The sequence below is a fragment of the Centruroides vittatus genome, unplaced genomic scaffold (assembly GCF_030686945.1).
Source record: "Centruroides vittatus isolate TY-2023 unplaced genomic scaffold, ASM3068694v2 contig_329, whole genome shotgun sequence".
Classification (NCBI taxonomy): Eukaryota; Metazoa; Arthropoda; class Arachnida; order Scorpiones; family Buthidae; genus Centruroides; species Centruroides vittatus.
In genome coordinates, this window is record NW_027122113.1 from 4,065,633 (window position 1) to 4,089,900 (window position 24,268).

Consider the following 24,268-nt stretch of genomic DNA (forward strand, 5'->3'; position numbering starts at 1 on the left):
TCATCATCAGACATATCCGGGGAATCATTGTTGTTGGGTCGGTAATGGTTTCGACCTTTATATACAGCATATGAATAATATGGTTTCAAACGATCGAAATGCACAATACAATTTTTCTTTCCATCACTACCACCCAACTCTGCGGTTACTGGACCTAAAATTCTCGTAATACGGAAAGGACCCGAATACTTAGGGGAAAATTTTCCGAACTTCCTACCCTGGTGCTTGCGTAACAGCCACACTCTCTCACCAACACTAAAGCCACGCCCTTTCCTTTTTATATTGCACCGCTCCCTATTCTTTAAGTTGTTTTGCCTGCTCCGTGAATAAGCCAAGTTACGAACAGTGTTCAATTTTTCTAACAGCTCCCTCCGATAATCATGCAAATTATGGTGGGCCGGCACGCCCGTCGGAAAGACCTGAGGTAACCTGGGGTCAAAACCGAAGAGAAGGAAGGCAGGGGATTCGCCGGTGGATGCATGAGTGGCGTTATTATAAGCAAACACTGCCTGAGCAAGATGCTCATCCCACTTCCCATTACTTCCTCTGGAGATCCGAGCTATAATACTACATATAGACTTATTAAACCGCTCACAAACCGAGTTCGCACACGGACGGTAAGCAGTAGTGATTTTATGTTTGATACGGAGTATGCCACATAATTCCTGAAACGTGGAAGAAGTGAAATTAGCCCCCCGGTCTGAGATAATAATTTCGGGGCAACCGTAACGGCATATCACATGCTGGAATATGGCGTCTGCTACGTTCTTTGCAGTCTGGTCCTTAATAGGAATTGCTTCAGAATACCTGGTGAAAACGTCAATGATAGATAGAATGTACCGATTTCCGCTGGGAGTAACCATGAGTGGGCCGACTATATCTATAGCTACCTTCTGAAAAGGGAAGCCAGCTAACTCTGTTTCTTGGAACGGCTCCTTTCCCTTGTGTAAATTAAACCTCTGACATGTCCTACACACCCTCACTACCGATCGGACTACCGATTGTAGACCCCGTATGTAGTAATGCCTGTCAACGGTATTACAAGTCTTCTCTATGCCCAAGTGCCCCCCAAGGCCCGACTCATGGAACGCTCTAACAACCTCTTCACCCATTTTCTGACCTACACATATCCGCTTCCAGTTATATAGGCCATATCTTCCCGGTTTAATGTGGACCAACACACCTCCTTCCAACTGGAATTCTGGCTGGACACCCTTTCCGGCAAGACCCTGATGCATGTTCCTTTGAGCCTTCGCAAGACCTAGTTTCATTTTTTTTTAAAAATCGTCTTCCATTTGTGATTCCACTACTCTATGGTGGAAACTGGGACTATGCACATCTAAACACTGGTTGACCAAGTTAGGTCTCTCTCCGCAACATATCGGGCGTGACAAAAGGTCGGCCACCGGATTGTGTTTACCCCTAACATGAGCTATCGTAACATCGTAATTCGTCAATTCTAAGGCCCATCTCATTAATCTGTCGTTGTGATTATTCATACTCCTCAAGTAAGATAAGGGCTTATGATCCGAATATACAGAAACTTCGTGACCTAGAACTATCGATTTGAAGTGCCGGAGAGAGAGAATAATCGCAAGGCACTCCTTCTCGATCGTTGAATACCTCAATTCCGGTCCCCTAAACTTCCTGCTATAATATCCGAGTGGGACCACGCCTTCATCCCGTTGCTGTCCCAAAACGGCACCTAGCCAACTATCAGAGGCATCGGTATATAGCACAAATGGAGAAGAGAAATCTGGGTGTGCCAAAAGGGGGGGGTTTGATAAAACTTCCTTGAACCTCATAAACTTGGACTGACAATTACTGTCCCAAACAAAATGTTTCCCTTTTTTTGTTAGTTCAGTCATGGGCAGCGCCATCTCGGAAAAATTGGGGATGAAATTGCGGAAAAAACCGACCATTCCGAGGAAACTGCGAACCTCTTTGACATTACGCGGGGTTCTACATTCCTTAATTGCTTCGACGTTGCCTGGGTCAGGGTATATACCATCACTACTAATGATGTGACCTAAATATTTAATTTCTCTAACACAAAATTTGCTTTTGGTAGGGTGGAGCTTCAGATTTGCCTTATGTAAGATCCCTATCACTTGATCAAGAAGTTTTAAATGCTCCTCCAGAGAAGGGGAAAAAAGGATGATATCATCCTGAAATACATAACATTTGTTTCCGATGAAGGGGGCGAGGAGACGTGACATACAATATTGAAAGAACCGACCGCTGTTCTTCCCCCCTTGTGGGATACGCGTTAATTGATATTTGGACCAAGGGGTAGTGAATGCAAATATATGCCTAACCTTGGGGTCAAGCGGGATCTGGAAGTAACCGGATTTGAGGTCTATTACGGAAAAGTATTTGCTACCATGGAAGGTCGTGAGTATTTCGTCCACCCTACTTAGCGGGAACACCTGTGGTTTCGTTATGTCATTAATCCTACGTAAGTCCAAAGTCATCCTGATTTCACCCGAGGTTTTCTTCACAATATGGATGGGGGAATTCCATTCCGAATGGCTTTCCTCTATGATGCCTGCCTTAAGATATGCATCAGTCAATTTTTTTAACTCGGCAAGGTAGCAATTCGGAATACGGTATTGACGGGTATTGATTACCCGGTTAGTGTCTATTTCAGGGCTGTGCATAAAAAGATCGGTGCCTTTCAAATCTTCGACCCCCTCCGAAAACAAACCGGGATACTTATCGAGGACGCGAGTCACCTGATTTTCGTCATTCGTTTTTGTAGTTCCTGGAGTTATGGCGGTGCCAACCAGAGTACTACTTAAGCAATCGAAATACATGATCGATGGGCGAGGACTATGGTTCAATACTCTAGCTTCACGACTGATGAATGTACATCCATCAATTATCAATGACGGGATTGAGTTGATGACATCCATCCCCAAGATCCCTTGGTATTCTAGCCTATCCGGGAATTCCATACAACAAAGGGAAGCGGGTATTATCTCATCCTTGTAGCTTATCGATCCCTTTAGGACTTCCTTACATGTGGAGATTGTGCCGTTGATACCTCTGATATGGGTGATCTCACCCCTTCTTGCAACCTGGAAGGACTTAGCCAATTTCGCGTTTTGAGTCAGCGCTATATCAACTAAAGACCTTTCCGCACCTGAGTCAATTAAGAATTTAATCTCTACCCCCACTACCCTGCCACATATTAATGGGAGTCCCCTCTCCGAACATGAAAATTCGGTCAGTTTAAAGATGAGGATGGGAACACGACACTGACCCTGATCAGGTTCCCGGACTAGTTTAAATCCTGACTATTTCTTTTGGGGCATTTCCTAGCCAAGTGATTTGGGCTATTGCAAACGAAACAAAGTCTGCTGTTAATATTAGGCGACTTAGTAGTCTGGGTCGAGTTTTCGGCCATCTTGGAAACTATTTCGAACAGGGTTTTCAACCCTTTTTCTAAATTGGCTAACCGATCCTCATCTTTTGGAGTCTTGTCAGGGTTTACTTCAGGACTAGTACATTCAGCACCCACTTCGCTTTGGGAGTTATAACAGACCGTTTTGAGGTCTCTAGGATTACTACATTCCTTTTCTAGCTCTTCCTCCCTTTCAGCGCATTCGAAAGCTTTCTCTAAGGTAGCAGGTTCCCTGCGACATACGTGACTTCGGATACTTATGTCTAATCCCCTGATGAACCTCTCCTTGATAATCTCATCTTTGAATGTCACGATATTTGGGTTACTCCGGATAGCCCTAGACATTATGGTTTTAGTCCTAATGATATACTCACTGACTAATTCCTTTCCTCCTTGCCTCAAATTTAGTAATTGATCGAGTAAGCCCCTTCCTTTCCCTTCGTGCTTCTGGAAACATTTAATTAGATCTTGCTCAATTTCCTTAAACGTTGGTGCAGGCGATTGCTCCAATAAACAAAAGAAAGTGTTTAATGGTTCACCTTTTAGTTTAGCTTGCAACGCAGCCACCTTAACCTCGTCCCCCCATTGGGCTAACTTAGCCACATTATCAATGGTTCTAAATAGTTGATTTATATTTACCGTGTCGTTAGGCGAATTTGAGAAAGTGGGGATCATCCCTAAGAATCCAGTAACCACGAGTGGGGGGTTCTCACTGTGGCTTTCTGCCACCAAACTCATACTGGGAGTACCTTTGTCCTCCATATAACTTACAACGATGGCTGATAATCAGTACAGCTATACAGAGAATTGGATCAACGAGGAGGGAATCCTGTCGCGGACGCCAATGTAAAGTGTGAAGCGCGATAGGAATACACAGACACGTGAATTCAATTAAAACAAATTTAATTTCGCGATTAATAATATATACAAATAAGTTCTTTGTGGATTCCCTCAGTCCAATTTCTCTTGTTGTCCGATTGTAACAATAAAACCCGCGCGATTCTTAACTAACTTAAACCTAAAAGGATAGAAAAGTATAAAAGTAGGAAGTGAGAAGAATTGATAGGATAGTGGGGTACCCTTGTTCTCGCTGAACTCCGATGCCGGCTGGTGGTTTATTCTGCGTATCTCTGGGTTCGTCAACGTTGTAAAAATACCTTTTAGGATAATTTCTTGTCAGTGTCTTTGACTCTACGGTCCGGATCCTCACCTCACGGCTCTCTATTCGGCCCTCGTGGAATTCTCTCTCACGAGCTCGCTGTTCTCGTCCGTGCTTCCTCGTGTCCGGCCGGAGAAAAAAGTGACTCTTCGATGACCCAGATTTTACTCGTCCTCCACTCGAACTCTTTGTTCCACACGACCCCCTGGTGGGTGGGGAGTGGGAAGCCCGCGTTCCCAGAAGCCAGAACAATGGACAAAGGAAATTAGAAAGAAGGGTTAAGAAGGAGAGAAAATTATTAAAACTAATTAAATCTAAAATTCATATGTACAAAAATATGGCGTACAGCCACAATGGGATATTGTTGAAAAATGGCGGAAACGTTTAACAACGGCAAATATTATCAGCGAAGGTAAATAAACAAATTAAACTATTTTAAAATATTTATAGGATGTTTAATAACACTAAATAATTGATTTTGACTTTAATTAGCGCCGTGTCTCTTACCGTAAGAAACAATAGGAAAGTTTCAATGTATTTTTCCTGTTGTCGGGACATACTTCTGTTGAGGGAAGTAGTGGCTGTAAATATGTATGCGTATGAAAATCCGAAAGCTTCTTGGAAGGATATATCTGAAAATAATCCTTTATGACCACTGAATAGCACTCTTTGATGTGTTTTTGGTCGACAAATAGGACGTGCAGTTCCATCTATGAACTCCCAACAATTTGTCAAAGGAGTACCCTTTGCTTGTTATTACTTGGCTAAATAATTTTAATTTTTCTCTTGTTAGTTTTATTTCGTCGATATTCAATAACAATTTGGAATGGCTAGCTATTGTAAATAATATTTAGTATTTCATGTACAGATCGTGAAAGTTCACTTTTTGTTCTCCCAAGAAAACAGAAGTATCATCAAGTGTATTAGGATAAACTAATAATGCATCAATTCCAAGTGAGCGTGATCCATTTTTACAAATAATTACAGATGGAGGCGAAACAAATCATTTTTTGAGAATATGTTACAATTATAACATTTTATAAGTATTATTCCTATTCTTTTTTCATTTCTAACTTTAATCACTTACCGAAAATAAAACAAGCAATCAGAATCTGTCATTTTATTTAAATTCATTCTTACTTTTGTCACAAGTATAGCTTTAATAATCTATATACAGTATACAGGATGCATAGGAAAGTCCCTTTAACCAGAAAATTCTTGCGAACGGAGAAAGCTACAGCTACGCAGGTGAGGTAACGGTATAGTAAAGTGACTATGCCCTACTTAATTCAAACGACAGCAGCGCCCCTAGTGGCGAAATTTAGAAGATAGGCAGTGCAAATCGAAAACGAAAACAGATAGAGCAAACTTTCCAATTATAAAGTTTTAGAGCATCAATTAATTAGTACGAAACGGCATGTGGTTCACACGGATAAGATAAATTGTCGCCTGTATACTCAAAAGTGTCCGAAAGCGATGCTCGCCATTTTGTGTGACGTTTGAAAGGAATAGCCACAGGTATGAAGAAATACGCACAATTTATTGCATAAAATACGTACTTATGTCAATACAGTTTGATAAACATCACACAAAAACAATGGAAAGGCAAACTGTCACAGTGATAACAAGTTTTCGAACATACTCGACATTAACTTGTTATCACAAGTCGGCGGAAGGCCGAGCAGTCAAGGTTAGCAGCCTACCGACCTGGGATTGAATCCGGACGGGTCGAAAAATCTCAAGGAATTTTTCGGGGGGTGGTGCATCCGGATATGTCGGTCCCCGTCCCTCACCGCCTGGCCGCCCCATTGTAGGCCTGGCCGAACCCATAATGGACTTACTATAAGAGGTTCTCTTAGTGCCCACAGAGTGGAAAGAGTTACAAAAAAAAAAAAAAAAAAAAGTTATCATCAGTGTGTGACAGTTTGCCTTTTCATTGTTTTTTGTGTGATGTCATCAAACTGTATTGACATAAGTACGTATTTTATGCAATAAATTGTGCGTATTTCTTCATACCTATGGCTATTCTTTTCAAACGTCACACAAAATGGCGTGCATCGCTTTTAGCGTGCACACTTTTGAGTATACAGGCGACAATTTATCTTATCCGTGTGAACCACATGCCGTTTCGTACTAATTAATTGATGCTCTAAAACTTTATAATTGGAAAGTTTGCTCTATCTGTTTTCGTTTTCGATTTGCACTGCCTATCTTCTAAATTTCGCCACTAGGGGCACTGCTGTCGTTTGCATTAGGTCGGGCATAATCACTTTACTACACCGTTACCTCACTTGCATAGCTGTAGCTCTCTCCGTTGGCAAGAATTTTCTGGTTAAAGGGACTTTCCTATGCACCCTGTATAAAACTACTTATATGATATAATAAAATGGCTTCTTCATCACTTTCATACTCATCCAACAAGACTAATACCTCATCAGTAGACTACAAATAAAATTTTAATCCAACGCTTACTGTGCGAAAATTAAAAAAAAAAAAAAAAAAAAAGTGAACACAGCCTTAGAGTTTCTGTGGTCACTTCACATCACTTTAAAAAATATTGAATAATTAAATAATTTCTGAACTAAAATCATTTATTTTTTACAATATTATTCATAAATGTTAAATAATGATTATTTTAATAAAATACGTCATAATTTTAACCCCAAACTCAAAAATATGAAGAAGTTTAAGCCGACCTTCTACTCATCATGCTCGACGTACCAAACGCCATTGTCAACTTTCTAGACTCGCCAGATGGCGGCACTCGACGTCCGGCATCTGGCCGGCACGTCCAGATAAAAAGGCCGGCAGTGACCTCTCTACTATTACATGACAATTACGTCACACTTTACGACGGGCCGATATAGCTTAGAAGCTCATGCCTAATCTAGCTGATACAAAACAAGACAAGGAAGCTTTGGCCTTTGTAGTATTCTGTTCAGTAATTGGTTAGCATGTTTATGATGCCAAGTAGTTATAAGCCTAAGCCTGACATGTATTGTACTGTACGTAACGTGTAAAACAGTGAAATAGAGAACGCAATCTCAACGAATATTGAATGCATGAATTTAAGGTAATTTAATAGATACTGTAATGTTTATTATTTTCTGTTTTGTTTGTATTCCATTTTACTTTAAATGAAAGCTAAAACACAATATGTAATTACTTTTAGATGATGTTTCCTCCTGACACTTAAATTATCGATAAAAAACCCTCGAGATGTAACCGTACGTTCTGAATGAAAAAAATGAAAAGGATTTTAAATTATTATAAATTGGCTTAAATAGTATCAACGTTTTAAATAAGGCTACATGAATGTAGCTTTATTTAAAACGTTTAAGACTATGACTTGGCCCAGAACCGAAGAAACAGTTAGTCTTATATAAAATCCTACGTTATATATATTAATATATACTGATATTTAATTATATATTTAAATAATTTTAATATTATTTACTTTTGAAAGTTAATATAATCTTATAATGTATAAAATGTATATTTTTAATTTTCTAAGCAATGTATACCGGTAGATACCAACATAATACATATCCGAATAGCCACTAAAAGCTGAAAAACAGCACGTAAAAAGCATCAAATCGACATATGAGGTAAGTTCTATGTGTTAATGTAGCATAATTTCAACAAATATAACGATTTTAATATATTTAAAAAGAAATTTTTACATTGTTGTCCATTAGACTTCTTTTTTACAATGATATTTATGATTAATGAAACTGTAAGCAGTTATCACATAGAATTTTCATATTATAATTTTAGCTTATTTAACTTATTTATTTGTCAAACACGTGAAGAAAACCCGGAAAGCTCCAAGCGACCAGCTTAGATCTAGGCCCAGAGGCGTAGTTACCGTGGAGCAGTTGGAGCAAAGTGCTCCAGGCGCACGAATCATGAGGGCGCCAAGTTAGAAAGGGCGAAATAAGAACTTGTAAAAACATTTGTAAAAAATTTTGGATTTAATAATAATTAATCAATTAACGATTAGATTTGAATCCGTTCGACAATTATGTACACTTTTCAAGTGTTTATCGCCTGCATATCTTGTCGCGTCATCTGATAAAAATATTCTGGAACGATCAGAATTGTTACAATCGGCCTATCCCTTCACATTCGCCTAGTTTTGGATCTCAACTGCTTTGATTTAAAATGTTTTTTTTTATAGTCAGGTAAAAGAAATTACTTCTATTGATATAAGCGAAATTGCTGAACTACTTTTATTTCACACCGCAGCCTCAAATAGGTTCTCCGACATTATTGCAGCATGCCTCATTTTTTTAACTTTACGGGCGACCACGACAACAGCAAAACGAAGTTTTTCAAAAATAAAATTAATCAAAAGTTATTTAAGAAGCAGCATGTCACAACACCGTCTTAACTCTGGTTACTATATCCAGGGACGGATCTACATAGGGACTAATGGGGTTTAAGACCTGGGCCCCCAAGTGTCAAGGACCCACAGAAATTGAATTATCATCATAAATTTTTAATACTGTTTGATTAACAATGAACATTTATCGTATAGTAAAAATAGTTAATAATAATAATGATATAATAATGATAATTTATAGTATTATTTGTATTAACAAAAAATGGTTCCCCATTGGACTTGAATAAGCCCTATGCCCCGAAAAATGTAGATCCGACCCTGACTATATCAACTGAAAAAACAATAGCTTGTCAACTTGATCTGAAGAAAGTGATTGACCGATTTGCAAACGAAAAAGCGAGAAAACAATTTTGAAGTTTTCTTATGTATTATTATGTATTTGTTATGAAACTAAACTTGCTTACATATTGTCAATACAGTTTATATAATACGTAGTAAATATTATTAGATACTCCGTACTTAAAGAATTATATTTTGTTTTATTATTATATTTATACTAGCATTATATTATACTAGCTATTATATTTATACTAGATGAGCCCGACGTTGCTTGGACAAAAACTAACGAAAGCATAGATTAAGATTATTAGATCATAGGCGATCTTACTCGTTTTCACTGGGTGCAAGAATTATGTCCCCCTCTTCCGAGAATAATTAGAGCATTTTTAGATGGGTCTAAAAATATGTTCGATTTCTCGCAAAAACGCAAAATACCGCATCTAAAATAGTATAGTAGAAGCCAAGTTCTTCAGGGTAATCCTTAACCGATTTCGAAAAATTTCTTCTTAGTGTGCATTGGTATGGCGTACCCTGTGTACCAAATTTCAGCTTTCAACTTCTGTTTGGGCTCTGCACTTATTATTATCATCATCAACCCATCTCGATTATATTATAAGATTTATTAAATTGAATATCTTATTGTTGAAATGTCTTGAATCTCAAATAAATCGTTATTAAGTAAGGTTTCAAATCGAAATAATTAGATATGTTTTTAAATTAAATGTTCAAAATAAATTTCGCGAGCCTCCAAGGAACAAGGGAGCGCACCGATTCTTGCTTGCTCCAGGGCGCTGAATATGTAGCTATGCCACTGTCTAGGCCCAACTGTCAGTGTTCAGTGTTGTTATCCACTTGGAAAGAATATAAAATAACTTTTAATAGTTTTACCTTTTTACAAAATTCCTGTTATATAAAATCACACATTCACACATTTTGAAATACAATTTCCATTATTACATGAAGTAGTTAACGAAAATTTTAAAAATAAGTAAAATGTTTTCGGATTAATACTTTTGAATTTGTAGTTTTTATTATAAAACCTTATAAGTTAACGTGCAATTCGGTGATTGTTTTAATTTTATACGAATATAACCTTAGGAAAATTTTGAACACGTGAACATACGTAACGTAACATACGAACTTAAAACGCATATCAGTGGCCAGTGCATAAATCCTCTGATTCATTGAACATATGAATTTTCCTCACGTTTTTAACATTTAAGCAGGGATAGAAAGTCCTCCTAGAAGTTCTTTTTACTAGCAGATCACGTAAGTGTTGCGTTGCCTTACCATCAATCCATCTCATCCGCAGGATAATTGATAAACACTGTCTTTGTGTATGTAGGTATGTAGTCTATAATGTGTAGCTTACATTTAGATACATTAAATTTTAGACAGTGAAAAGATGTGGGTATATTTTCCATTTCTTTTGTAGTAGGATATGTAATACAGGTTACGCAAAAGCAAGCTGGAGGTATTGCTATAACATAAATTATACTGTATGTGCGCAATAAACTTGAGCTCTCGAAAGAAAGCATGACTTATTGGTAGCATGTCCAGTATCCTGAACGATGCATTGTAATTACAGACTGCTCTCTTCCTTGCCTCAGTCCTCGTATCCCACGTGTTCTCGTTCATTCACGTATGTTATCAATACATAACATCCTGGCTCATCCACGTTGTCTTCTTCCGTCAATTTTACCTATTATGATGTTCTGTAATAATTCATACATGCTTCCTCTGATTACATGTCTATAGTATGATGTTTTACAAGATTTTATACAGGTTAACAATTCCCTCTTTGAGAATGCATGATTTAGTGAATGAGTTATTCCATCGTGCGTTGTTAATAGGTTACACAGAGAGGTACAAATGTTTTGCGAAAGTAGGATAGCTCATATTCAAAGTGAATCAAATAATATATTGTATATTATTTTAATTAACTACCATTTAAAGACAAATTGTTACAACTATTATCCTTGTATCGTTTTAAACATACTAGTTATTTTAATAATAATAAAAAAAAAATACAAGGTACTATACTGTACTGTACAGTACATTCAATACAAGGTACAATACAAGGTTCAATACAAGGTACAGTACGTTCAATTAAAAACCGGAAAACTCATTAAAAGTTCGGATGTTGAGCAATAACCTAGTAATTTTGACACATCACATTTTCAGAGGCAACAGTAACTGCGACTGACAACACTATTGATAAGTGAGAACATAACATACTGATAAAATGCGGCTCCTCTCTAGCAATGCACGAAGCAAGAGCGGTGTAGTGTTGTCCGTTTTTTGACAAATATCAATTGACATCCTCTGGCATATGCAGGTACAGCAAGAAGACGACTACGAGTTGCACACAACTGTATGAATAGCGATCTAAGGTTCCGAAAACAGCCGTAGTTCTGTGGAAGATTCTCTATGGCATTCACTGAGATCCAACCGTACAGGAGGGTCTAATGATGTGTTCACTTGTTTATAATCGATCAGCGCAAATCGCAACCGTCAATCTCGTAACGGTCAAATCGTAACAGTCAACTCTTTGATAACAGGTGCGTGTCTGGGAATTGTAACGGATAAGTTACGGAGGCGCTGATCGATTATAAACAAGTGAACACATCATTAGACCCTCCTGTACATACTAATTCAATTAAGTGTATTATTTATGAATTGTTTTGGCGATGGAATTTAATTGTTCATATATGTAATTTTGTTTTGGTTTTAATGAATTCTATTTAAAATTGTTCTTTAGCTTTCTTTTGACACGAACAAAGTTGAATGCAAGAAGATACCGAAGGATTCCCCAAAAAAATTCTCCTGAAGAAAAATGTCTGAAGTCATCATATGGGGCCCTCTAATTCAAATTTTTCCGAGCTTCACGAAGCTATAATTTGTCACTGCTAAGTCACCATTAAATCATTTACTATGAAAAGGTGAGTGTTTTATTGTCTCTATTAAATTATCATCGTACAAGTTTGAACATGTGAAATTTTGAGTTATTTAATTTATCTTCAAATACAATAATCGCATTACAGTATTTGTATAATTCATGAAACTTTAGATGTGCAGTGCTTGATGTTGACCCAAAACACAAAATCAAACAAGTTTCTGGATTATCCGAAAGATACCGGGACCCATGAAGTACGGATAATCGCGTTTTCACTGTATTTACATTCCTTCAGATGGCAACAAAATCTTACTTTTCTTCTTTACAATTGAATTATGCTGTTATATTCACATGGTAAATATCAATAAATACCATAATTTAAAAAATTATAAAATAAATGCAAATTAAAAAACTTATAGTTCTCAAACATCTATCGAATACACAATAAACAACGAAAAACGCCAATCGGCAATCAGTACCCTTTACAGAGCAAAAACTAAACTTCTCGAGAATACTGCAATGAAAAGTTACTGCGATTTCTCTCCAAAATTCTATTCCCGATCCCCTATGCGGTAGACTGACGCTTTAACTGCTTCACTGTCTGTAAGTTAATAGCGAGGTTGAGGCCGAAGTTTTAAACGCGAAAACGTGTACGTCGGACGTTCACCGCCGCTTTCCCGTAAACCTACTAGTTTGACAATGGTGTTCGGTATGTCAGTGGAATCATGCTTGTCATTCCAAACGCCATTGTCAAACTAGTAGGTTTACAGGAAAGCGGCGGTGAACGTCCGACGTACACGTTTTCGCGTTTAAAAGTTCGGCCTCAACCTCGCTAATAATCGTTAACAAAACTGATAATAATAAATATATAGTCCTAAAGGAATAGTTGTCGGTCCAATGACGGTCGCATGTCGCCGGCCATAATATGAATCCTTTATTGGAATGAATAGGCACTGGAGCAGTGGGGCAGTGATACAACGAAAAATTTATATCTACTCTCATCTCTTTTCCATTTCTTGTAGGCCCACCAGTGGTCAAGCGGTCTTCGTTCCCCGAACGCTGGTAGCTTGGTCGTGGGTTCGCGCCTCGCTCGGGCTAGCTGGCTGGCTGCGTGGAGTTTTCCGGGTTTTCTCCACGTCTGTAACGCCTAAATAGGGGCCAGTTTCCCTTAAAAAGACCTCCCGGAAGGCACCCCCTAGGGAGATCTCCCAAGTGTTGCGTTGCTATAACAAAACAAACAAACGTTTCTTGTAGAGAATGTCATTGTTATTCCTGCAGCACATTCCCAAAACAGATTACGCAGGCTACTTTAAGTCAAGTATAAATATTTTTCGTTTTTTAACTTCGTCTTGCTGGCAATAAAGTCTTTTAATCTTGTTTGTCATAGATTCAGCCTGACTTATAATGGAGGCTTAGCAGGGTCAATCTACCCATAAAATTTTCTGGCATGACCCAGACCTAGGTCTTCTAAAGTTTCAGGCTGTTCAGTGTTGGATAGTGAAAAATAATAAAAGGAAGCAATTTTTGCGAATGCTGTTTCATTGTACATGAAATTAATAATGGGAATAAAAACTTACACTCTTGCGCCTTTGCAGCATCGGACGTTTTTGTTTTTATGATAAAATATTCAAAAAGGTTTATTAGGAAAAATGCGTCTAGCTGCCTCATACCACTGTACGGACCTGAGACTGTTGCCTTTATCACATTGGACATCCGGTTGTCTATATTGAAAGCTTAGCATCATAACATGTTTTCAAAAGAATTTTTTCGCATCTAATAAATTATTCATTTTGCTTTATTGTTATAATTCCTTTCCTCTGTGCATTGAAGGGGGTCTAGTTATTTTTTCTTTTACTTGAAACATAACATTCTTCAGCATCGAGGGAGATCTCACAGGAGGTAGAATAGCTTAATCTCATCAAATATACCGCGAACACGCATCCTTCCTGATGGAAATACGACTCGCTTATATGTCGAGTAGTAATTAATTCTTAAATATCCAGTCAATACTTCATGTTAGAGTTATAACATGCTGACTTTCGATGTCATGGATACAGTGTTTCTAAAAATAACTCCGCTATTTTTAGAAACACTGTGTCCATGATATCGACGAAGAATGAAATATTCATTATATTCGGATTTGAACCATGGATGACTCACATTTCCTGTACTGTAAAGCATTAAACGTATTCGATTTTAACATGTGTTCTCGTGTAGTTAGCTACAACTACTACTAATACTAGTTGTTTTTCTCTATTTTACTTCATTACTTCCGGTTTATATTGTTTCTGGAAAAACTCTTTGTTTATCCGTCAGCAAGTGGCTTTATTGACAACCTATTAGTTTCCTTGGTCGAAATGTTAAACAATTTAACGGGCTATTTTTGTTAATGACAAAACCGGAAGATGAGAAGACACAAAAATGCTTTAACAGAAATAGTTTCGGTTAAACGAAAACATGCTTATAATTCTTCGGTATAGCTAAATTCCATAGTAAGATATAAATAATTCTTGATTTTTGTAGTTTGAATAGTGGGATTAAATGCTAAACATTACAAATTATAAATATAAAACTTTAGAGAATTATAGTTTATTTTTTATTTGTTGTTTTAATTGCATAATAAATTAATATTTTACTAATAATAGGATATGTATTTACAATTTAACATTCAAAAATCTCCAAGAACCATATATATGGCACAGTCTTTTATAGTAACTTAATAACAAATTACAATAAAAAATAAATTAGCCATTTGAAAGCACACAGTCGAAGCTATTTCTCTACATAATCAACATTCATTGGGCTGCAATTTGAAAAAGTTGTAGACCTATAAATTTTCACTTCGTCTGTCTGTCTTTCCTTAATCTCGAGAATAGAGTTAGATGAAAGACGAGACCAGGGTAAGAAAGGCCCCGATTAACTATATATGAATTTCCGATGCAAAGTGAAAGTCACGTCATTTTAATTCAAGAATTTTCTTCTGAAAGGTATTAAGATAGATGACCGGCACGACTGTGTTGTTAAAGGAAAAGAATGACATACGGGGGACAAGTCACTAATAATTTGAGGTGGAGAGCATATATTTTAAATTAAATAAATTAAAAATATGATTAAAAATTTCAGCCCGGCATTGTGACGATGTCACAATGAATAATTGCTCGTTGCTAAACACGTTCCCCAGCCGGCAAAAATTTCTTTCTGAAAAATTCTCCACTCAATCATTTGAAAAAGTCTACGACTAGAATCATCATTTTCTGAGAAATTTAAGCCACCAAGATGTTTCTTAAGAGGTCGGAAAGGTAAAAATCAAAATGTGCGAAGTCCGGACTATGCATTACTTCCCATTCATGCTTTTTTAGTCAGTGAAGTCTGACGGACAGTAGAGGAGTTGCATTATCGTGCAGCAGACTTATCATCCTGCGCATAGTCAGGACTTAGCACCCTCTGATTTTTATCTTTTTTGGGGGTCTCTTAAAAAACATCTTAGTGACTTACACTTCTCAGACGATGTGAAGTTAAAGGTGGAGTCGTGGCCTTTTTCGAATAATTAAGTGAATAAGTTTTTTAAATCAGAATTTCCGCCCTTGTTCTTCGCCGGAAAACGTGTTTAGAAAACAACGAAGACTATGTAGAAAAATAGCTTAGACTGCTTTGACTAACTTACTGTATTATTTATCCGGCTGTTATATATAACAGAGGGAAAGTATCGGTAAAAAATGTCAAAAGTATCGAGGGAGATCGGTCAAAAATGACCCCCGCAAATTTTTAATTGTTGGACTCGAGACACCTTGAAACATCGAGAAATGCAAAAAAAATTGAGGGTAATTTTTGTATGTATGGATGCTAGTGTGTATGTGTGGGGGGGCACGATTTTGTTCACCCTGTTTGAAGCTTAATAACTCCTGTGCTTTTTTGTCGAAAATTTCTGAAATTTTGCAGGGAGGTTTAGTATTAGGGGGATTGATGCTATTAAATTTTAATGGTTAAAGGTCGACGGAGTGGGGGAGATAAAGGGGCTCGTGTGTCTCGAGTAAGGTTAGACACACGACTTTACTCGTTATTAGCATTTACAATTTTTTATAAAACTCATTCCTACCCTGCGAATTCAGCTTTTTGCCATTTTATAATAATTAAAAATATAAAATTTTAAAAAATAAAATATTATAACAGATGGCGCCACCAAATGTTGCCGGGAAAGTTAAGCAATTGGTCGCTGGATCTTTTTAAAAATGTAATTTATTATTATAAAATATTGTACCCTACTTTTGGGACACGCCTCGGATAATATAGATTAGTAATAAAAATTTATCACAGCAGTTTAATTGATAAAATTTAATAAAATCTTATTACAGTAGGCCTAGTGTCTCGTACTTCGAATTTAATTCATTCTAGGAGGCCGCTTGAAGTTCCAATCAATTTTTTCAATTATAAATAATGGAAAGCGAATTCTCACACACTAAAAAATACCCATTTCGATAAACTTAAAACAGTAAATACACGTAATTTAAAGTAAAAAAAAAAACACAATTAAATGCCCTAATAATAAATTAAAACCCGAAAGCATTAAATAAAATGCGTAAATACTGTATAATAAAATGAAAATTGTATTAATTAACTGGTCGCACATCGTCGACTTCGGCATTTTAAACATGGCCACCAGATCTGCTACACCGTCTTTACGCTTCGCGACTTCTTTTTTCACCTCAATCATTGATATTACAATCTTCCTCTTAGACTTTGTTGCACCCGCACCCTTCTCGGATGCCATAGTAAACAAGTAAAGATTGTACTAGGTTGAATAGAATGTTTTTGCGTCTTTTTAACAGCTGTTCTTTCTTAACATAGATGTACGATTTAATTATAACAGTTGTGAAATATAACACTATTGCTAGGTTAGAAACGTATTTTGAACATTTTATTTCACATTTTGTTTGAATAAAATGAAGTTGAAATGTCTTCGGATAAAAAGCATATTAAGCATATTAAGCATTATGAGTTTCGGAAAGGATATAACGCCGTTTATTTGCTTGTTTTGTTGAGTTATGGCAACGCAACACTTGGACGATCTGCCAGGGAGGATACCTTCCGGGAGGTCTTTTTAAGTGTAACTGGTCCCTATTCAGGCGTTACAAACGTGGAGAAACCCGGAAAAACTCCATGTGACCAGCCCATCCGAGCTTGAGGCCGGATGGCCGAGCGGTCAAGGTGGCAGCCTACCGCTCTGGGGGACCCGGGTTCGAATCCCGACGGGTCGAAAAATCCCCAGGAATTTTTCGGGGGTGGTCCGTCTGGATATGTCGGGCCCCGTCCCTCACCACCCGGTCGGCCCATTGTGGGCCTGGCCGAACCCATAATGGCTTGCAAAAAAGGCCCTCTTAGTGCCCACAGGGCGGAAAGAGTTAAAAAAAAAAAAAAAAAAAAAAAAAAGCCCATCCGAGCGAGGCGCGAATTCACGACCGAACTCCCAGTGTTCGGGGAACGAAGACCGCTTGGCTACTGGTGGGTCCGATATAACGCCGTACCAACAGTAAAAAAAAAAAAAAAAAAATAATAATAATTTGTTGAGGAATGATGCGAACGTGTCAAATATGGTTTAAAAAGTTCCTTTCGGGAAATTTTGAACTAAAGGATACAAAACATAGGGGGCGAATCGACGAATAAGACACAATATACATAATTAAACACACCAAAACTAAAAGCAAAGAAAGCACCGAAAACATACTAGCATAACGCGAGAGACAACTTGGGCGCATAACAGATTACGTTTACGCTTCGTGCGCATTTTTTCATTGAGCAAACAGTTCGAACTTCGAAGCATCGTTCGAACTCAGAGGCGAACTTTTGTCGAAGTTAGAGTCGTTCGAAGTACGAGGTACCGCTATAATTAGAGTAATGGTATTAAAACACTAATTATTTAAATACTGTTATTTAATTAAATAAAATTCACAAATAGATTGATTTAGAAGAAAAACTTAAAACAATAAATCAAGTATGAATAAAAATATTTAAAACAATAATTTTTTTCTGTTAAATAACTTTTATTTCATATTTCGAAACCGAATCTTCGTAATTTTATATTAAATTATTTAAAAACATTTAACCACTTCGTTTTAAAGAAGAGTTAAGTGATTAATTCACACGTATCGTTCTAATAACAATACAGTCGTATCGCGAAAGACAGAATGACGCCATATATTACGTAAGATAACTAACCAATTAAAACATAGCATCTAATAAAGTGAACCAATGAAGATTCGTTTCATCAACCGCTAGGTGTTGGCATTCATAATTGATAAAAATTACCTTCGTAATTATTTTTTCGATCATTTTTATTTCTTAAAATTATTTAAACTATTTATAGGAAATATTAACAATAAATACGATTTTTTATAAAGAATTTTTCTAAATTAGGGAGTTCATCGCTCGCATCAAACGCATACACATATACATCCGTAAAGAAAATAGTCCCCGAAGAAATATGGAATTAATCCTGATATATATTTGACTTGCCGTAAATTTTATGGAAAATATGTAAAATTACGATAAGTACGGACAGGATTTTGGTTTTTAATGAGAAATTCGATGCCGTTTACTTGGGGTGTATATAGACGTGACGCAAATATAGTCGGACGGACTAACTGTCATGGTGAATGTTGTAGGCTGATTGCATTTTATTGGTTTGAAGATATTTTTATTTTGACGTAAATTAGTTTAAAATATGAAAAGGCAACAAGATCGGGATTCGCCGATAAAGACAAAAAGAAGCCACAACGACAGTAGGACCAGCAGTCGATATGATGATAGTCCGAGAGATCGAGGCACACCAGATCGAAGAGACAGGAGGACTGTGAACAAGAGTCCGAGCGAGCGACGAGGAAGGAGTCGTGAAAGGACTTCGATCGAAAGAAGTAATTTAGGTATGAATCGGACGAGTGTCATCAATCGAGATCTTTACGATGATTATCCGCGATCCGCCGTCAAGCAATCTTATACTTATAAAGTGCTGTGTGTTAGTAATTTAAACAATAAAGTGAATGATTCTAGTGTGCGAGATGCATTACAGAGAGAGTTTGGCAGACATGGAGAAGTAACCGTTAAACTCTGCCACGATTCTAACGAAAGAATTGCTTATTTATATTTTAGGAGCGGCGACGATGCGCGTGATGCTAGACATGCAAAATCTAGGTTGGTGTTGTTTGATAAACCGGTGCATGTAGAACCTGTGTTAGATAGGGCTGTGCTTCCCGGCAGTAGGAGAAATAGGAGTGTGAGTCCGGATTACACGCCATCTCACGGCGTGAGGGGCATATCGCCTGCCCATTCCACTGCTAGCACTAGTAGCGTCGGTCGGAGGCCTGCCGGCGGTCGTCATAACTGTCTGGATAGGAGTGTGCCCCCTCCGTATCCGCCGCCGAGTCATAGGGAACCGCCGAGAAGAGATGTGAGAGAGTTTCATCATATGTCTCACCGGAGAGAAGAGAGTAAAAAGGAAAAGTTTCCTAATTACTTGCATCACGTTCCTCCTGAAGAGGATGATAAGGCCACAAGGACATTATTTGTAGGTAATCTCGAGGTGAGCATTTCTGAAGTAGAATTGCGTAGGATATTTGAAAGGTATGGTGTTGTTGAAGATATCGATGTGAAACGACCGCCTCCGGGTCAGGGGAATGCTTATGCATTTATTAAATTCTTGAATCTTGATATGGCTCATAGAGCTAAAGTAGAAATGTCTGGGCAATATATAGGTAAATTTCAGTGTAAAATAGGTTATGGCAAAGCCACTCCGACGACTCGTATTTGGGTGGGTGGTTTGGGGCCGTGGACCTCGCTTTCTCATTTAGAGAGAGAATTTGATCGTTTTGGCGCAATTAGAAAAATAGATTTTGTTAAAGGGGAAAACCATGCTTATATTCAGTATGATAGTATTGATGCTGCCCAGGCAGCTTGTCAAGAAATGAGAGGTTTTCCTTTAGGTGGACAAGATAAGCGTTTACGAGTTGATTTTGCAGATCCAGGTCCTTATAGCTACTACCAGTCGCCTTCTAGAGGGGCTGGTGCAGCAAGTGGTAGTTATAGAGATGAAGATCATTATGTTCCGTCGAGAAGAAGTGGCAATCGTGATATGGCATCTTCTGATGACTTTTATGAAGGATTAGACAATCATTGGCAGCGAAATAGTACGTACCATAACAATGCACAATACGATCTACATTATGACCGTTTACCTCGGCAAAGTCGTGACCAATGGCAACCGGAACTTGACGATCGACATGATGGTGATTATCGTGGTGGTTGGAATAGGAACTGGTGGGATGATCATCCGAGAAGTAGAAATGATGGTACGAGTGAACGACGCAAACGTCCAAGAACTCCTGATGATGATGGCCCTCAAGATTGTAGGACAGGTCGTAGTGATGATGGTATTTCTTACAAGCATGCACGTCGTTCAAACACACCAGATCAAGGAGAACAAGAAAGAGTTTCTGTTCGTGATCCAATTTCTCCAAGAAGAAATCGTGAAAATTCTAATAGGAGGACATCTAAAGAGCGTCATTCTCCCATAAATTATGATATTTTACAAAAAAATGATTCTAGAGAATCTGTGGGAAAAGATCGTGATAATGATGATGTTAGAGATAGTAGTAATTCATTTGGAAGGACCAGAGGAGGAAAATCAGAATCCCTAAATGAAGATAAGAAAAAATCTTCAGATACTTTAAAAGCAGGAAGTGTTACTGTTGCTGATAGTGTAACAAATCTACAAGATTTGGCAAAATGTTGTCCGGTGGCATGGCATGGTGGTTTAGTTTTAAAAAACAGTGCTTTTACATCACGGATGCATGTATGTAGTGGTGATCCATCACTTGTAGAATTTCTGATGAAAGATTCTGCTAATGAAGTTCCAATGCTGCGTATCACACAAAGACTTCGACTCGATCCTCCTAAACTAGATGATGTGTCTCGGAGAGTGTCAAATTCTGGTACTCATGGTCATTGTATGTTGTTAACTTTGCCAGGTTCATTGCAAACCTTGGAGGATCAATCAAATTCAGTCCAGCAACGTCCACTTAGAAATCTTGTGTCTTACTTGAAGCAAAAAGAAGCTGCTGGAGTTGTATCTTTGCCAGGTGGTGGTGGTGGTGGTGGTGTGAAAAAGGATGGAAAAGAGTTGACAGGTGTTCTGTATGCTTTTCCTCCTTGTTCATTTGCTTTGGAATTATTAAGACGAATTGCACCAAATTTAACTGGAGATTCCTCAAAGGAGGATCATTTGGTTGTAGTTGTAGTAAAAGGATCAACATAAATGTTATGTGGAAAAGCTATAAATAAAAACATGAAAATTTAGGCATTTTATTGTTGAAACAATAGTAGTTATTGTGTATAAGTAGTTTGTGTTGATTAACTACATGTGAAGTTTTAAGTGTGTGCCTGTTCCAATAAAACAAATTGAAAGCACTGATTTAACAATATGGATATGCATTCACGTTTTATTTCAAATTTATCATCTATTGCTGTATCATGAAATACCATCAGTGCCATGGATGTGATGGGTTATATTTGAAACTTACTAGAAGAAAAACTTTGCTATTAAGTGCAAAATATTAAAAAGTTACAATTGGCAATTAAATTTATGAGATTTGTACAGCTAGTCTTTATCACAAGTGCTCTGTTGGAATCAGAAAACCAATTTTATTTACAAATGCCAAGAAGTGCAACATTCTCATCACATACTATCATTTAAATTTATAATGTGTAGTTCAGTTGAAAATTTAAATATTAACACTCATATCTTATCTACCGAATCTTTGTTTTCTGGTATATGCTGTTTCTAAAATACATGTCAACATTCCAGTGAAGAGAAAAATTCATTTTTATCATTTAATTAAGATAATTAGTATTTAGTATACCTTAAATAACTAATTATTTTACAAAATTATATTTTGTAAAATTCTAGAAAACTTTCTGTATTTTTGTTAATTATTTTGATTACTATTGTACTTCACATTAATTTGAATATTTTAAAATATTTTATTTTATTGTAATTATTGGACTTAAGTAGGACAGCATATTATAATTGTAACAGATTTAGTAAGAAATTTACCTGTAATTTTAAGAAATCTCTATAAAGCTTCAAAGTGAAAAATTATCAATGCTGTTCAATGCTACATTGAAGAAAATTTGGTGGAGTTCATCGTGGAGAGAGCGAGAGAGAAAAAGGGAGAGAGAGTGCTGTGATCTCTGGTGTCGGTGGTAGTGTTTCCCTATTTGTCTCAACAGTGCTACAGATGTCCAAAAAAGTTTTACTTGTGTTCTGCATGAATCATTTTTATGAAAAACTTTTTTATCAAAAAGGCTTGTTAAAGTGCAGTGTTGTGTTCATTTCTGTTGCGAGTGCCTTTACAACAAAAGGAAGACTGTATCATCACTTATTTCTACTTTTGTCAAAATTTAAAGTGTTCTAGTGTTATGCCAGGACTTCTGCTCAATTTAGTTCAGTTTATTGATCAATTTAATGTTTTTTTTGTGTGCTGTGAATCTTGCTATTCATCAGTGAGATTTAGTGCTACTAAACATCATTGTGTTTGTGCTTTGTGTTGTGAACTTGCTCATAAAATTGTGTGAAATTTAAAATCATTTAATAAGTTGGCCTTAAGTAAGGCAAGGTTGTTGGTTCCTGACATTCTAAATTGAAAAGAAGTCTATTATTGTTTTTTCAACAATTATCAGTTTTATTTTATTATGAAATTTAAATGATTATTATTATTATTATTATCATTTTTTTTGAGAAGATGATGATGAAGTGGAATATAAAAGTTACATCTACAGAAGATTTGTGTTCAGAATATGTAAGTTCAGTTATATTTTGTAGAATAATAATTCACTTGTAATATTCAACAATATATATGGCAGATATGTGTAATATTTTACAGCACTTGTGAAAAAGGCTGCCTTTGATAACTAGAATTACAATTAGTTGTAAAGGAATTTGCTGTCAAATATCTGTTTGAAACTTGTCAATTAAAAACAATTATATAAGATATATATATATGCACACATAAAGGTGATTTTTCAAATGTACAAGTTTTATATTGCTGTTTCTTGTTTGGATAACAGCTATGAAACATTATAAATGATTTCTAAGAAAGGAAAATATGAATAATGTTGTACAATTGCATATTAATTTCATGAGGACATCTGAGGGGAAAGTTAATGAAAAAATGCATCATAGATGTAATACCATAATGACAATAATGCAAAAACTTGTAACTATTCCAAACCTGTTAAATTTCATTATGATAAATTGTGAACAGGTATATAATTTACAGTTGTAAGATAGATAACCCATCAATTTGTGTAAGGCACAAAATGAACATTAAAATGTAAGGATTCTGTATAACAGTTTCAGACTCAGTTTACTCTGTGAATTTGAAGTGATGCAAGTTGAATTTTTTCCTCTTTTTTTTTCTTTAACAAGTATGTGAAACAGTTATGTTTATCTATTTTACATTATTTAAAGTTTGGATAATTTTTCAAAACAAAGTGATTCTCATTGTGAATTTTCATTATCAAGATCATTCCAAGAAAACATTTTATTTATATGTGCATCTGGAGAAAACATAATTAAACATCATTGATAAAATTTCATAGATTTCAAGATTTCAGTTTTATAGTTACATTAAAATTTCTTTTATCTGTGCTTTTGGAACATCAGTGATTTTCAAACATTATGCAGTGAAAACTTGTTACAAGCTCATCATAAAATCTTGTGATCCATTTGTGTACAAATATTATATAGTTCACAATTCTGCAATGAGAAGATTGTGATTATTTAATTTATAATGATTCAGTGTTGAAAAACAAAAAGAAATTTAAATACTTGGCCAAATGTGCTTTACAGGAATTTTCTGCCTGTAGTAAAGTTTTATTTTAAAACATTTGTTTCAAAAATAACAATAATTTTATTTTATTTTTATTACTTTCTATGGAAAAAAATTGAAGTCAATCTGTTTGTGTTCAAATATTTATATTTTTAAAATATTTATATTTTATATTAGTTAACAAAATTTACAAATATTATATTCTGAGAATACAAATATAAATGTGATTTGTTTTATTCATAAA

The 24,268-nt window shown here is 36.3% G+C and overlaps 1 protein-coding gene across 1 annotated transcript; it reads left to right on the forward strand.

The window, feature by feature from the left end:
- The first annotated feature begins 18,401 nt into the window (after window positions 1–18,401).
- Window positions 18,402–23,543, forward strand: nito (RNA-binding protein spenito). Its single transcript, XM_067268577.1, has one exon. The coding sequence runs from the start codon at window positions 18,864–18,866 to the stop codon at window positions 21,447–21,449; it is 2,586 nt and encodes an 861-aa protein (XP_067124678.1). The 5' UTR covers window positions 18,402–18,863; the 3' UTR covers window positions 21,450–23,543.
- Window positions 23,544–24,268: the final 725 nt, after the last annotated feature.

What these genes read in the sequence shown, in the direction of transcription:
- nito (XM_067268577.1), top strand. Translation starts at nt 18,864, where the DNA reads ATGAAAAGGCAACAAGATCGGGATTCGCCGATAAAGACAAAAAGAAGC.